Genomic DNA, 16782 nt, shown 5'->3' on the forward strand with positions numbered 1-16782 from the left:
GAAAGAAACCCTTTGTGATTGGAAACAAGATATCACTGGCTGGGGAACTTCCTCTCTGCTCCAACAGAACAGAAGAGTAGGTGAAGTGTAGGGATTCTCAAACTTTAGCTTAGAGTAGCATCACCCGGGGACCTTGATAAGCAGGTGGATTCACAGGCCACACCCTGCTTTCCCCCATCGTGACTCAGTGAGTCCGAATCAGTGTTTTTGTTTGTTTTTTGAGACAGAATCTTGCACCGTCACCCAGGCTGGAGTGCAGTGGTGCGATCTCTGCTCACTGCAACCTCTGCCTCCTGGGTTTGAGTGATTCTCCTGCCTCAGCCTCGCGAGTCGCTGGGATTACGGGCACTTGCCACCATGCCCGGCTAATTTTTTGTATATTTAGTAGAGACGGGGTTTCACTATGTTGGCCAGGTTGGTCTTGAACTCCTGACCTTGTGATCTGCCCTCCTTGGCCTCCCAAAGTACTGGGATTATAGGCGTGAGCCACCACGCCTGGCCTGAGTAAGCGTTTTAACTAGCTCTCAGCTTGATTGTGATGCAGGTTGTATGAAACCTACATTTTGAGAGCAATAAGCATCAGGGAGTCACAGGACATGCAATTGAGAAGAACATGAGCCTAGTCCATTTTAGGAAAGAAGGGCAGACATATTGTACTTACAAGGTAAATTGAGGGAAGGGTATGTGTGTGCATGAACCAATCTGAGATATGTGAAGCCTGAGAGACAAGGAATGGGTTGCCCTTGCAGTGTGGTTAAGGGGATCAGCCTGGCGTGTTCCATCTCTGCATATGTAACAGGCTGGTCTGGGGAAAGGGCGGCTGGCATGGAAAACACCAAGCTGGGTTGTACCTCCCAACAGCAATGCTTGCAGTCTCTTTAGACTATGGGCTGATTGGTGCCGCCAGCTAACATTCTTGAATAAAACCTATTCACGTGTCTTATGTTAGAGACTTCCTGTGTATTCTCTTCAATAATCACAGACCCTGGCCAATTACCAAGGGGCCCCAGGTCTTCCTAATGCCAAAGCCCACTGTCTTTATGCTTAACCAACCTTCAGTAATAACCATGACTCACATTCATTGAGCCCTTACCATGAGCCAACTCCACACCGAATGGTTTCTGCCATTAGTTCATCTGATTTTCACAACCACCCTATAAAGCGGGTATTGTGAGTATCCCATCCTGCAGACAAAGGAACCCAAGTAGTTTGGTTCCAGAGGCATGCTCTTCTACACTGCCCACCCACCGTCTCCTTCTAAATCTTTAGGGCAAGTTGTTGACTGAAAAAGGTAAGGGCCACCTTGAACTCTTAAAGTTTAGCTGTTTCGGTATGATTCCTTTAGGAAGATTTTGCTTCTGCTCTAGGGTAACCATAACTTATCCTCCAAACTAGAGCACTTTCTGAGAGTGAAAGGGGGCACTATTAATAATTAGGGCAGGATAACAGGCTTACATGAGGACCTTCTTAAGAAACCTTAACACACGGTTACGTCACCTGCTTCAAACTGTGTCCATTCTCTTGAAATGCCTGCCTTTCACGTAAACCTTCAGTTTTAGCAGATAACTTTGACTCCATTTCAGAGAAAATCAAAACCACTGTGCAGGCCTTCCCTTAACGGCTTGTCACATACGAACCTATCTGCATCTCTGCCCATTTTCATCTCATTATAGCCGAGGCCCATCTTGTAATCCAAGGTCAGTTCCTTTCCCTTGGCTCTGAATCTCAGCTCCCTCCTGTCTTCTGGGTGTGTGTGGGGTGGTGTGGGGTCAGGGAGAGGCCTTGCTCCATTATCATCACCTTTTCCCCAAATCTTCAACCCCTCCCCCTACTGGTTCTGCTCGTCAGCATTTAAATATGTTCAAATCTCCACCGCCTGCCTCGGCCTTCCAAAGTACTGGGATTATAGGCGTGAGCCACTGCGCCCAGCCAAAGGTAAACTTCTTGAGTGCGTAACTTATAAACTGAGCGGGTCTATACACCCCCAGTGAGCTGCCTGCAGTCCATCTTTGTAGCCTCATCTCCACTCTTCTCTGCTTCTCTTCTCCACCCCGCCTGTGTGGGCTTCTCTCTGTGCTTCAGTGTGCCCAGCTGTGTCCCCCACCCCAAGGATCCTGCACAGGCTGCTCCCTCTGTGAGGAACACTCTTTTCTCCTCTGCTTCACAATGACTCCTTTGGGTGCACTTCAACAGTTTGCAGACTCTTACAGTTCTCTCCATCCACCTTCATGGTTCAATTGAATAATCACCTTTTTAACACTGACACTTAAAAAAGAAAAAGAAAAGAAAGGAAAAAGAAACCATATATCAAGTGCACAGGCCAGCCTCAGAATAGAAGGATAGAAGACACATGCAGATCTCAACACGTGTTGCCTCGGGCGGGAGGTGATTTATTTGGAACTTACTTGTTAATGGCTCCTCCAGTACCATGGCTCTGCCCTGTGGGTCCCCAGCTTTCCAGATCCAAAGAGAAGCTGAGGAGAAAGTTTGAGCAAAGGTTTAGCCTTTTATTATGTTTTCTCCATTCTCTCCACCACAGCAGGACCAGCTTTTCACTGCAACCTCTCCCAAGGCTGTTACATCAGAATTGGGGTGAGTGTCTGATTTCTTATGGGCTTAATTGCTCCCAAAGATCCAGGAAGAAGAGAGAGTCTAAACATTGCTGGTGCAACTACTTTATTATATGTAATAATGTCATAGTTTGGTCTCTCTCCAAAGCACACCCTTAGATAAAAACTTGGGTGGAGGAAGTCTTTCTGGGAGATAATCCAAGAAGAAAGAATGAGGAAAATGCGACAAGGAAGGGAGGAAAGCCACAAAAAAAAAAAAAAAAAAAAAAAAAAAAAGGTGTGTTAATAGTTGATTACTGTTGTGGACAGCTGGGACCCAATCCCTCTGAGGAACCAGGGAGAACACGCCTCAGAATTGCTCGTGGAATAGGGCAGGGAGGCTGGAACATTTATCCACATTTACCCACCAACGTGGCACTCCCTTAGCTGGACCCACCAAACCTGCATACTTCCCAGTTGCTGGGTTGGGTGGCCTTCTACTGTCATATGGAAAGCCTGGAAGCAGCCAGGGGCGGTGACTCATGTCTGTAATCCCAGCACTTTGGGAGGCTGAGGCGAGTGGATCATGAGGTCAGGAGTTCAAGACCAGCCTGGCCAACATGGTGAAACTCCATCTCTACAAAAATATAAAAATTGGCCAGGCATAGTGGCACGCGCCTGTAATCCCAGCTACTCAGGAGGCTGAGGTGGAAGAATCGCTTGAACCCGGGAGGTGGAGGTTGCAGTGAACCGAGATGGTGCCACTGCACTGAAGCCTTGGCAACAGATCGAGACTCTGTCTCAAAAAAAAAAAAAAAAAAAAAAAAGATAATCAGAGAAAGCCTGGAAGCAGAAAAACAGACTGCCCAGATGCAAACTTCATGGGGCACTCCATCATGAAACTGTCCACACAGCAGTGTAGAAGTCAGGTGGGTAAACAGGTTGCGCTACAGGGAACCCTAAGTGTCTGCTACAAGCAAGATGTTAGAATGGATCTCTTCCTGCCTTAGTTATGCTGACAGTGTGATGGGTATCAGGAGATCAAAGGCAATGTGAGGGAGATCTGCCCTTGAGGAATATACAATGGGAGTCGAGAATGGGTGTCACTGCCTTTGGAAGCCCCTCGTGTATGGATGGAGGGATAGGGAAAGAGACTTCTTTGGAAAGAACTTTTTTTTTTTTTTTTTTTTTTTTTTTGAGACGGAGTCTCGCTCTGTCGCCCAGGCTGGAGTGCAGTGGCGCGATCTCGGCTCACTGCAAGCTCCGCCTCCCGGGTTCACGCCATTCTCCCGCCTCAGCCTCCCGAGTAGCTGAGACTACAGGCGCCCGCCACCACGCCCGGCTAGTTTTTTGTATTTTTAGTAGAGACGGGGTTTCACCGTGGTCTCGATCTCCTGACCTTGTGATCCGCCCGCCTCGGCCTCCCAAAGTGCTGGGATTACAGGCGTGAGCCACCGCGCCCGGCCTTGGAAAGAACTTTACTGTGAGTCCACACCTCTTCCCCAAGGTATACTGTGATGTTACCTCTGACCACAAGCCAAGTAAAGGAGACTTCAAGGGGAGGGCTTAGGGAGCTTTGGAATGCGGCCCTGCAGGTGAGAGTCAGAGGCCACAGGCACCTATGACAGGTCTGGGAGAGTTAAAACTGGTAATGCGCTCCCACGAGGGAGCCAGGAGTATGGTGCCATGTTGTAGATCCTAGGATCTGTCGGGCCAAGGAATGTTTGTGATGGGTAGCTAAGGGCCACCCATGAGACACAGCCTGCTTGATTGTCCTGGGTGCTATACGATAGGGGCATTTGGACAGGTCTCTGGGGAGGAGGAGATGAGATGTGTGGCCAGATATCCAGGGGCTGAGGAAGGAGTTGCAAAGGACTACCCAGAATAGAGAGGCATTCACCCTGGTCAGGGGTAAGAGAGAGGGAACCAGCAAAAGTTAACCAGCAAAACTGCCCTTAACAGAAAATAGTTCATCTTTGAGGCCCACAGAGTGCAAAGGCACTCAGCGAGGTAAGAAGAGTTTTAACACCTCCCCACCCTCTCCATCCTCTTGGAGTGGGGAAACTTGAGTGGGGGGAGGATAGTTGAGGGGGAGCACTGGTGAGGAGAACAGACTGGGAGAGGCAAGCTGAGCACAGTAGAGAGCAGAGACTGCTCCCTCCCCAGCTGCCGGCCTCTAGCCTGGAAGACCTAAGCCAGGATAAGGGAGATTATTTGATAATAAGGTAAGTTTGGAATTTTGCATATTACATGGGACAGGAAGTACTCATTTCTAAACCGAGACCAGTACTCATTTCTGGACTGAGACCTCAGCCAGCATTCTCATCTGAGGCAGAGAAGACTACCCCACCAAATAAGATTAAAAGAGCAATGAGAGAAAAAAAATTGAAGTTCTATTTGAATCACAATCCATGAGCAAGAATGAAAATTACACTTGGCCAGGCACTGTGGCTCACACCTATAATCGCAGCACTTTGGGTAGCTGAGGTGGGAGGATCCATCCCTTGAGGCCAGGAGACCAGCCCGGGCAACATAGCCACATCCCATCTCTACAAAAAAAAAAAAAAAAAAAAATCAAAAAACTCAGCTGGGTATGGTGGTTACCTATAGTCCCAGCTGGCTGGGAGGCTGAGATGGGAAGATCACTTGGGCCCAGGAGGTTGAGGCTGCAGTGAGCCATGATTGCACCACTGTACTCCAGCCTGGGTGACAGAGTAAGACCCTGTCACTTAAAAAAAAAAGGTAAAGAAATGAAAATTAGACTTGACAATCATGCTCTCAGAAGTGACTTTCTCTGCACTGGACTTGGAGAGCTCAGTGGGGTGGAAATTATTTTCCTCTCCTCAGTAGGCATTATGGACTGTTTACGCCTACTTATGATGACAGGTTTAATAAATCTGAACAGTTACCTTCTGGCTATCAGCATACTCACTGTAGCAGCCTCGGCTCCCCCTTCAAGAGTAAATACAGTTTTGGCTGCAAGAAGTGCAGTTAACCGACAGGCTCTAGCTGCAGCACCTCTGGGATCTACGCTCTTCCTGGCAGCCCCAGCCCTTGGCTGCGTACTGCAAGGGTCCTGGCACCAGGACATTCTTGCACAGCTAGAGTCCCAGTGCCTGGACATGCCTGCCCACCACGAGCCTTCTCTAACGGGCAGTTGGTGCCAGAGCTCCCTGCTAAGTCAGCTGAGACTGTGAGACATGCATCAACGTCTGAAGCCCTTCTGGCTCCACTCTGCTTACTTCTCCATTTATCTTTTCCAGGCCTTTCCCCACATCAAAACTCTTTTGCTCCATCGGGCGCGGTGGCTCACGCCTATAACCCCAGCACTTTGGGAGGCTGAGGCGGGTGGACCATGAGGTCAGGAGATAGAGACCCTCCTGGCTAACACGGTGAAGCCCCGTCTCTACTAAAAATGCAAATAATTAGCCGGGCGTGGTGCTGGGCGCCTGTAGTCCCAGCTACTTGGGAGGCTGAGGCAGGAGAATGGCCTGAACCCGGGAGGCGGAGCTTGCAGTGAGCTGAGATGGTGCCACTGCACTCTAGCCTGGGCGACAGAGCCAGACTCCGTCTCAAAAAACAAACAAACCAAACAAACAAACAAAAACCTCTTTTGCTCCGAACTCCAGCTTCTGCTTCGCAGAGAATCTAACTGATATTCTCATCCTTTAAGCTTTGAGCATTATACTCATGACCCTGTTTTCTTTTCTTTCCTTGCTTTTATTTTTATTTCTATTTTTTAATTCACAAAAATTTATACCTATTTATGGTGTACAACATGTTGTTTTAAAATATGAATACATTGTGAAATGGCTAAATCGAGCTAATTAACTAAGTGTTGTCTTACACCACTATCTCTTTTTGTGGTGAGAACACTGAAAATCTACTGTCTTAGCAATTTTTTTTTTTTTTTTTTTTTTGAGACTGAGTCTGGCTCTGTCGCCCAGGCTGGAGTGCAGTGGCCGGATCTCAGCTCACTGCAAGCTCCACCTCCCGGGTTTACGCCATTCTCCTGCCTCAGCCTCCGGAGTAGCTGGGACCACAGGCGCCCGCCACCTCGCCCGGCTAGTTTTTTGTATTTTTTGGTAGAGACGGGGTTTCACCGTGTTAGCCAGGATGGTCTCGATCTCCTGACCTTGTGATCCGACCGCCTCGGCCTCCCAAAGTGCTGGGATTACAGGCTTGAGCCACCGCGCCCCGCAGCAATTTTTTTTTAGACGGAGTCTCTCTCTGTCCCCAGGCTGGAGTGCAGGGGTGCGATCTCGGCTCACTGCACCCTCCGCCTCCCGGGTTCAAGTAATTATCCTGCCTCAGCCTCACCAGTAGCTGGGACTACAGGTGCATGCCACCACACCCAGCTAATTTTGGTATTTTTAGTAGGAGCAAGGTTTCACCATGTTGGCCAGGATGGTGTCGATCTCTTGACCTCGTGATCTGCCTGCTTGGCCTCCCAAAGTGCTGGGATTACAGGTGTGAGCCACCACACCTGGCCTGTCTTAGCAGTTTTTAAGAATACGATACATTGCTATTAACTATAGTCACCATATGGTATAATAGACCTCTTGAACTTATTCCTCTTATCTGACTGACTTTTGAAATCTTTCGACCAACATTTCTCCAATCCCCGCCCCGCCACAGCTTCTAATGGTAACCACTATTCTACTTTCTACTTGTAGTTCAACTTTTTTATAGATTCCACATGTAAGTGAACGTATGTGGTATTTGTCTTTCTGTGTCTGGCTTATTTCACTAAACATAATGTCCTCTAGTTTCATCCATGTTGTTGTAAATGGTAGCATTTCCTTCTTTTTGTTGTTGTTTGGTTTGTTTGGGTTTTGTTTTGCTCCCTCTCAACTCACCACCCCCTACTCAGGTTTCCTCACTCCAGGAGGATGGGGAGGTGTCAAAACTCTTCTTACCTAGCTGAGTGGCTTTGCATTCTGTGGGCCTGGAGGATGGCTAGGATGCACTAAGGGCAGTTTTGCTGGTCAGGTTTCGCTGGTTCCCTCTCTCTTATCCCTGGCTGGGAATGGATGCATCTCTATTCTGGGTGGTCTCTGCTGGAGTACAGTGGCATGATCATAACTCACTGCACCCTCAAACTCCCGGGCTCAACAATCCTCCCACCTCAGCCTCAAAAATAGCAAGGACTACAGGCATGCATCACCATGCCCTGATAATGTTTAAAAAAAATTTTGTAGACATGGGATCTTTCTGTGTTGCCTAGGCTGGTCTAAAATTCCTGGCCTCAAGGGATCTTCCTGCCCTTGCCTCCCAAAGCACTAGGATTATAGGCCTGAGCCCCCTTGCCCAGCCTTCTTCTTTGTTTAAGGATGGATAGTATTCCATTGTGTATATATCTACAATTTCTTTACACATTCATCCATTGATAGACAGGTTGATTCCATATGTTGGCTGTAGTGAACAGTGCTGCAATAAGTGTGGAGTGCAGATACCTCATTAACATACTGATTTCATTTACTTTGGATATAAACCCAATAGTGGGATTGCTGGATCTAATTTTATTTGTTAAACAGATGTATTACATAAAAAGTTTTATACTCAGACTGAAATCTGGTTCACCTTTAAGAAAAAATTATAATCCCTCAGGTTTTATACTCATAAATTGAACTTTATGAACTACTCACTTCATTATCTTCTTCACTAAGCAGATTCTACCAATCTTTGAAAAACTGAGGCCTCATCTTAAATATCTCTCCTCGATAGCTTTTCCCCAGCCCTCCTGACTCCAACTTTGCCAAATCTCCTTGTTATAGACTCCTTCAATTATTCATTTGATAAGACTCATCAGGCCGGGCGCGGTGGCTCAAGCCTGTAATCCCAGCACTTTGGGAGGCCGAGACGGGCGGATCACGAGGTCAGGAGATCGAGACCATCCTGGCTAACACGGTGAAACCCCGTCTCTACTAAAAAATACAAAAAACTAGCCGGGCGAGGTGGCGGGCGCCTGTAGTCCCAGCTACTCGGGAGGCTGAGGCAGGAGAATGGCGTAAACCCGGGAGGCGGAGCTTGCAGTGAGCCGAGATTGCGCCACTGCACTCCAGCCTGGGTGACAGAGCCAGACTCCGTCTCAAAAAAAAAAAAAAAAAGACTCATCAAACTTGTAGTTACTTGTCCAATGTCAATTGTTAGCATATGAGCTCCACGAAGTCACAATCTAAAATTGTTGGTCACTGTTAATTTCCCAGCACTTAAGACAGTGTATGGACCATAGAAGCTACTCAATAGACATTTAACAGATTTCTGACTTTGCTAACCTAAAATTATGAAATGTTGGCACAAGACCAAAACTGAATACATCTTCCTCTATTGATCCCTTGGTCTTGAGACACCACTCTTACTTCCTCATCACAGCACGGACTCATAAAATTGATTATTAGAAGAAACTTAAAGATTATCCAGCCTGAGATGCCAGAGATGTTGCAGATAATCCAAGCAAGTGATTGTCCTCTTAGCTTGAATACTAGGACAGAAGCTGCTTTCTAAGGCAACCCATTGCATTCAGAACAGCTTTGACTGTCAGGAAGCTGTTTAGTAACCTGATCCTCTGCAGTCTCTTCCTGAATCTGATTTCATGTAGGTTTGATCAACATCGTATTCTCACAAAATAATTTAAAGTCTTTTCATAATATAAACAACATAGATGAACTCTCTGTCCAAACTACTTGTTTTTTTCTTTTCCTTTTTTTTGTTTTTGAGACAGAGTCTTGCTCTGTCGCCCAGGCTGGAGTGCAGTGGCACAATCTCAGCTCACTGCAACCTCTGCCTCCTGGGTTCAAATGATTCTTTTGCCTCAGCCTCCTGAGTAGCTGGAATACAGGTGCACACCACCATGCCCAGCTAATTTTTGTATTTTTAGTAGAGACGGGGTTTCATCATGTTGGCCAAGCTGGTCTCAAACTCCTGACCTCAGGCGATCTGACTGCCTCAGCCTCCCAAAGTGCTAGGATTACAAATGTGAGCCACTGTGCCCAGCCAAACTGCTTTCTTAAAGAGGATCGAATCAAATGTTTTTCCACTGCTAATAGCCTCTCAGGTGGGAACATAACTAGCTTTAAATAAAAAGGCTTTATCAGTCATCCATTGTAAAGCCATCAATTGAGTGTAGACACATATCTAATATGGGGCCAGCAATAGTGGAAATATTGTGTGGAAATATTGTAGTGGAAATATTCCACTACAAATAATGGAAATATCTAATATGGGGCCAGCAATAGTGGAAATAGAGGAAATGAAAGATGAAATCTGTCTGGGGAGATATAGATGTTTATAAGACCAAATGATCACAGCAACATAGGAACTACCCAGAGAGAGCTAGGGCAGAGTATTCTGGGAGCCAAATAACAGGATAGGGAATGTTCTAAGAGTTCGGGTTATGCAGTGAGTTCAGGGCATGCAGTGTGTGTGGGGACCCGCGGCGTGTAGGAAGTCTTGAAAGACTTCATTTAGGAAGTGGGATTTGGGCTGAGTTTGGTGGATGGCATCATGAGTCAGTGAGTAAACTGTCTTGACAATCAGGATCTGAGAGAGAACTAAGAGAGCCACGATAGGTAGGGAGGGGCTTAGTGAGGACAGAGGAAGTCAGAGGGCTGTAGTCAGGGGAAAAATCATTTCCCTTTTCTCAGGACCATCAGTCAGGCTCTCTGTCTCTAGGAGCCTCCTAATGAGTCTTCTGCACAGTCCTGGGGACTGACCGACTGAGTCACACCTCTGGGGCTGGGGGCTGCTGACATGTGTGCCTTTACTTGGCTGCTCCTTCTCTTGCTGCTCCAGGAGGGTGAGTGAGGCTGCCAGCTCCTGCCCAGGAATGTCCCCTTCCACCTCTGTTCTCCTGCCCCTCTGGGTCTGGGCCAGCAAGACCCTTCCTTAGGGGTTGAATGTGTCGGCTCTTCCTTAGTTATAAGGAACAGGGTGTGTGGCTTCAGGGCAGGACCGAGAGACACCTGGGGATATGAAAGAAAGAGCAATCTCAAGACGGCAAAGGAGAAGGTAAAACTTGGAGGGTGAAGGGACAGATGGAAGCAAACTCCTGTTAGGTGCTTAACTCAGGGACAAGGCGAATCTAGAGCCAGAAGCAGCAGCTGGAGAACAGGATTTCGTGTGAGAGTCAGAAGCTGCCCAGCTGAGATTACGCTACAGCTCCACTGCCAGGTTCAGCAGCCCAGAGACACCAGCTGGGCCGTTTGCTTCTCTTTTCTTCCTGTATATGCAGCCAAAGGAGACTCTGGAGATGGTGTGGATCCCGAGGAAGTGGTTGCGGTCCTTCACGAGTCCATCAGCCTCCCCCTGGAAGTACCGCCGAAGGAAGAGGTTGAGAATATCATCTGGTCCTCCCACAAAAGTCTTGCCACTGTGGTGCCAGGGAAAGAGGGACATCCAGCTACCATCATGGTGATCAATCCACACTACCAGGGCCGAGTGAGCTTCCTGGACCCCAGCTATTCCCTGCATATCAGCAATCTGAGCTGGGAGGATTCAGGGCTTTACCAAGCTCAAGTCAACCTAAGAACATCCCAGACCTCTACCATGCAGCAGTACAATCTACATGTCTACCGTGAGTTTAGGCTGGGAACCATAAAGCTGCTTTTTGGGGGGCTCTTCTGAGCTTCTCACACCATGGAGTCTCAGGACTCGGGGTTATAGTTTGAGGCTAGAACTAGAGGCAGACTGTCCTCTATCTAGATACTGGGTTTGAGTGTGCCCAATCCACCTGTTGTATCTGAACCGCAGCAACAGGTGGAGTGACCTGGAGCAAGGAGGCTGTCCGATGCAGTGGCAGGGATCAGGGGCTTCATGTACAGACCCTGTAGAGGGCTTTTCTCTTCCAATGAAATTGTATCCTGGGGATGAACACCACCTACATTCTTGAGCCTTTTATTTCCCTGTGTGATGAGGGCTACTAATGAGTATCTTCTCTCTGCTTGAACCCAAATTTCTTCTTAGTGCCTGTCACACTGCATCTACCTTGAAGCTTGAAGAGACACTGATTAAAATGTAAATGCCCCTGAGAGGGGTGATAATATTTTATGTGATCAAGGAGACAGAATGGGGTTTGGAGGAAGATAGAGTACAAAAGTAAGAGAGAGAAGACATAAAGGGGAGGTGGAAGATGCCAAAGGCAGCTCTGTCTACCTTGACAGTTGCCTTGGGGACTTTGGAACCACAGGTTTTTACAGTGGTTGGGTTTGTTTGTTGTTGCCTATTTGTTGTTTAGGTGAAGGGGCTGTCAAGGGGTCGCATTAGTACCCCAGGTTTGAGGAGCTTAGGAAAACACACCCAACCCCTGATTGTTTAGAGGGTCTTTGTGTTTCCCCTTCATCTAGGACGGCTGTCAGAGCCCCAAATCACCGTGAACTTTGAGATCTCTGGGGAAGGTGCCTGCAATATGTCCCTGGTGTGCTCTGTGGAGAAGGCAGGCATGGACGTGACCTACAGCTGGCTCTCCTCGGGGGATAGCACTTATACATCCCATGAAGGCCCTGTCCTCAACACATCCTGGAGGCCAGAGGACAATGCCCTCTCCTACACCTGCAGAGCCAGCAACCCCGTCAGCAATGTCAGTTCTCACCCCATCCCTGCGGGGTCCTTCTGTGCAGGTACCGGAACCCCTGAGACACCCACTGAGCTCATGAAAGACAGTGCCTAGAGGCACCATCTCCCTCCCCGAGCTCTTCCCAAGAGAGCCCAGCGAACCCAGAGGCTAACCCCCTCCCATGGAGGCTTGACAGCTGGATTGGAGAGGAGACCCTCCCTTTTTCTAGTGCCCCCAACTTCCAAAGGCCTTTTCTTTTCTCTTGCTTGGCTTCAGAATGATTCCTAGATCTCAGTTCCTGAGCTTCTGTGCATAGAATATATTTCCAGAGACACTTGCAAGGGGACATCAACTGACTGTGAACTTGAGACCCCTGCATGAAATTTGGGTAGGAGTCTGCCCCCTAACGTTAACCCCAGCCCTACCTCTGATGGGCCCCTTTCCTTCCTTCTTCTATCCCAGATCCTAACTATGCTTCTGAGAAGCCTTCAACAGCCTTCTGCCTCCTGGCCAAGGGATTGCTCGTCCTCTTGCTCTTGGTAATTCTGGCCACGGTGCTCTGGGTCATCCGAGCCCAGAAAAGACGTGAAATGCCAAGGATGAAGAAACTCATGAGAAACAGAATGAAACTGAGGAAGAAGGCAAAGCCTGCCTCCAGCCCTGCCTGACTGCTCCTTGGGAACCCCAGTCCTGAGCTTGGTTTCTTCCCAGCACCCAGAGAATCCTTCCTCAGCTCTCTTCTTTCCAGGGGAAGGAGGTGCTCAGGGGTGGGTATCCAGAGAGCCATACTTCTGAGGGAAGACTGGCTGGCAATAAAGTCAAATTAAGTGACCACAACTCTGCAGGAGCTGTGTTGGGTCCTTCTGTCCTCACTGGGTGGCTCTGGCAAAACCCACTCTGCTGTCTTTCCCCCAACTCCCAGTGCCTTCCCCCAAGTCCACGTGCTTTTTCAGGCCCTCCTTTGGGGAGAGAAGTGGGTCTAAAAGGCCCCTCACAGGGAAGTTTTGGTATGCTGTCACTCACCACCTATCCCATTTTCCACCAACATGCTTGCCATTTATGCATTAAATAAGAAAAGTAAGAGATTTCTTTGAACCTAACTGAACTTGTGACTTGAGAATTTCAGGCATTTTGAATCCTGCATAAAAGCGGCTTTATTCCTGTTAAGATTCTTCTGCTCCCTTACCCTACTCTCATCCTGGCAGACACATTTGCTTAACAACTCCATCTATCCCAGATTGGTCTAGAAGCTGTCCTAAACAGGGAGGTAGGAAGGACCTTGTTCAGACCTACCTAGGGTGTGAGTTGAGCCCGCAACCTCTCCATCATTTCCCTGATGCCAGTTGCTCTGGGCCTCTGGCGCCTACCCCATAGGGATGCTGGATTATTAGTGAGATCGTGGAACCTTGACTTCTGCTTGTGATTAGTATTACTGTCCTGCCTGTGTCCCTGCCTATAAATCTCCACGTCTTAGGCCTTCTCTTTGGAGTCTTGTCCTGGGTTAATGCCCACCCCCCACTCCCTGGCAAAGGCCCTTAAGTTTATGTTCTTGCTGTTTCCCTAGACCAAATGATCAGCCTCCCAGGCCTAATGTGTCCCTGCCCAAGTCTCCATTATTCCCTCCAAATCAGATCTTGTGGATATTACTTATGCAGCTGCCATGGGGCAGGGGGTTAGGGGGGAGCGGGGACTGGGGAGAGAATTAGAAAACACCCAATTGACAGGAGAGGTGTACTCAGTGGGTGAATTGCAGGAAGTGATGAAGGCTGTGATGTATGGCGGGGAGCCTAGGTGACATTTTGGAGCTCTGAGCTTTGATCTGCCACTTGCCTCTGGCCTGTGACCCTGTGTTCAGCAAACTTCCATTGAGCCACAGCCCCTTTCTCCAAAAAGTGCACACTGGAAGAGAGAAGCAGGCAGAGAGGCAGCTTGGAGCTCCCACAAGAACAGAGTTAGGCAACTGCCTTGGTGCCACAGAGACAGGGCGGGTTGGGGGCCCTGGGGAGTTTCAGAAGAGGCATCTGAAGGGTGGGGAGAGGACTGCGTGGCAGGAGGCATGCCTGACATTGCTGTGGGTCTCTTCCTCTTTGTTTTTGAGGGGGAGGATGCTGATCTCCAAAGTGTCTTCCAAAAAAAGGAACAAGAAGTCTGTGCAGGGGTCAGTGGAATACATTCAACTGGGCAACCAATGAGACCAAGGATACCTTCCTTTTAGGAAAGTAGGACACATGGGCTGGCACAAGACCACCCAGGAGGAGGGCCTTGAGAGCGGCATGGGGCAGGGCCGGAAGCCAAGAGTAGGGGTCTCCCTAGGTATTTGTGCAGGAGATGGAGCCCCTTGGGGCTTGGGAAGGAGGTAGTAAGGTTGGGAAACCAGCCCCAAGAGCTCTTAGTGCTGGTAAACTGGTCCCCTCTACTTTCTGAGGGCCTGAGCCCTTGTCCCTCTAGAAGGCAGTCCCTGCTTGAGGCTGGTTCTCTGGGCATCCCTTAGGCCCTGAGCAGCCTTGCTTCCAAAAAAGGCCGGCAGCCCCCAATCCCTTCGATTCCTTTTATATCTTCCCTAGGAGGCACCGCTGCAGGGCCGGGGACTGACTGGAAAGGCTACCTTGAGTCCATCTTGCACACAAAGGGGCAGCTCATTTCTCATGTTATTGCAGGGTTGAATTAATAGGAAGTAAACAAAAGGATGAATAAATAAAGGAATGAATGTATGACAGGCCCAGGGATTTCCCTGGAAGTTGGCAAAGTTCCTTCTTCTCACAGCCAATCTCTGAGCAGAGAAGGGTTGAGGCCTCAAAAGAGGCCGAGCTTCTGGAAGAGGAAGGATGTGATCTTAAAGAAAGTTGAATATAAACTCAGAGAGGCACAGGCCTCTACCTCTGCAATATGCCAGGAACTTGGCAAGCACTGGGGAGGCAGAAAAGACACCACTGCCTTCAAGGAATGTTTTGTGGAGTGTGTTTAATAACAAGGTGGGAAAAGGGCTGGGGTGAAGGTGTGGGCATGGTGGGAAGAGTCAGGGAAGGTGTCCTGGAGGGAACAGATCAACAGAAATTTGACCTGTGATCAGCAGTAAGTCTGGGGAAAGGCGAAAAGGGCATTCTAGCCAGACAGAAGCTAAGTGTTAAGACACTGATATGTGAAAGAGCACAGTAGTTCTAAGGCCTGCAAAGCCATGCACACTGCGATAAAGGGATAGGTGAGAAACCAGGCTGGAAAGGTAAGCGGGGCCTTTCTGAAGGGGGTATTCAAAGACAAACAGGACAATATCCACACCCTTGTGGGGCTTAGTGTTTCACTGGGGCAGAAGACAGGCACACAAAAAGTTAAATGACAATACATGGCCGGGCGCGGTGGCTCAAGCCTGTAATCCCAGCACTTTGGGAGGCCGAGACGGGCGGATCACGAGGTCAGGAGATCGAGACCATCCTGGCTGACACGGTGAAACCCCATCTCTACTAAAAAATACAAAAAACTAGCCGGGCGAGGTGGCGGGCGCCTGTAGTCCCAGCTACTCAGGAGGCTGAGGCAGGAGAATGGCGTGAACCCGGGAGGCAGAGCTTGCAGTGAGCCGAGATCTGGCCACTGCACTCCAGCCTGGGCGGCAGAGCGAGACTCCGTCTCAAAAAAAAAAAAAAAAAAAAGACAATACATGAGAAACCACACTTCTTTACTGATCTGGTAATAAGACTGCTGCTTACAGGCATGTAGTCAACAGAGTCCCTGGAATTGACAATGTTTTCTTTCTTTTTTAACTCAGACATAATTTAATATATACCTGATTAACAACATCCATATTATTGATTACTCAAGATACCCTTTCCATTCTAGAATATGGGATAGTTATGTGATGCTTAATTGGCACAAGCAATGTTAACACATCAAATGTGGTTACTACTAAAAGTCCACGTGTTCCACCTTTCAGGGTCCATTTGATATCAAGTAATTCTCTGCTTATCTAAAGACCATGAGAAACTTGCTGACTGGGAACACCTGTGCTTAACGGTGCCAGGCAGACCTCTCTGGGGTCACACCATACCCTTTGCGCAGGGCTGTGGAGCAGCTCAGGTCCTTTCTTCCCAAGGCCTGCTGAAATATCAGGTATACACCAGGAAGACAGAAGCAATAGGAGAGATAGATACAGATATAGAAATATGAGATGGGATTTATTAGGGGAATTGGCTTACATGATGGCGGAGGCCAAGTCCTAGGACATGCACACTGCAGGCCCTGGGATGGCAAAAGTGTGACTCAGTCCAAGTCCAAAAGCCTCACAGCCAGGGAGGCCGGTGGTATAAACTCACAGTCCCAAGTCTGGAGAGCCTGGAGTTTTGATGTTCAAAAGCAAGAGGAGGAGAATACCCCAGCTCTGAGAGAGAGAGAGAGAGAGAGAGAGCGAGAGAGCGAGAGAGCGAGAGAGAGAGAGAGAGAGAGCGAGAGAGCGAGAGAGCGAGAGAGCGAGAGAGAGAGAGAGAGAGAGGAAGAAGAAAGAAGAAGAAGAAGGAGGAGGAGGAGAAGAAGAAGAAGAAGGAAGAGGAGGAGGAGGAGGAGAGAAGAAGAAGAAGCAGGAGGAGGAGGAAGAAGAAGGAAGAAGGAGGAGGAGGAAGAAGAAGAAAGAAGGAGAAGGAGAAGAGGAAGAGGAGGAGGAGGAAGACGAAGAGGAGGAGGAGGAAGAAGGAG

At 48.6% G+C, this 16782-nt stretch overlaps 1 protein-coding gene and 1 long non-coding RNA gene across 3 annotated transcripts in view; one reads left to right on the forward strand and one right to left on the reverse strand.

Moving 5' to 3' along the window:
- The window catches only part of LOC105498156 (SLAM family member 9), a 32406-nt gene extending 19467 nt beyond the window's left edge, over positions 1-12939 (forward strand). Inside the window, 5 exon segments of the mRNA XM_071082764.1 lie at positions 2540-2592; positions 10783-10813; positions 10815-11124; positions 11894-12166; positions 12565-12939. Coding sequence (XP_070938865.1) covers positions 2540-2592; positions 10783-10813; positions 10815-11124; positions 11894-12166; positions 12565-12770 — 873 coding nt within the window. The 3' untranslated portion in view covers positions 12771-12939.
- LOC105498157 (uncharacterized) overlaps positions 1-16782 on the reverse strand; it is a 34915-nt gene that overhangs the window by 15183 nt on the left and 2950 nt on the right. For both annotated transcript variants that reach the window (XR_011615660.1, XR_011615658.1), the window contains exon 3: positions 2406-2474. This is a non-coding gene — a long non-coding RNA (uncharacterized lncRNA). The remainder of the gene's footprint in view (positions 1-2405; positions 2475-16782) is intronic.

Source organism: Macaca nemestrina, chromosome 1 (genome assembly GCF_043159975.1).
Source record: "Macaca nemestrina isolate mMacNem1 chromosome 1, mMacNem.hap1, whole genome shotgun sequence".
NCBI classification, from domain to species: Eukaryota; Metazoa; Chordata; class Mammalia; order Primates; family Cercopithecidae; genus Macaca; species Macaca nemestrina.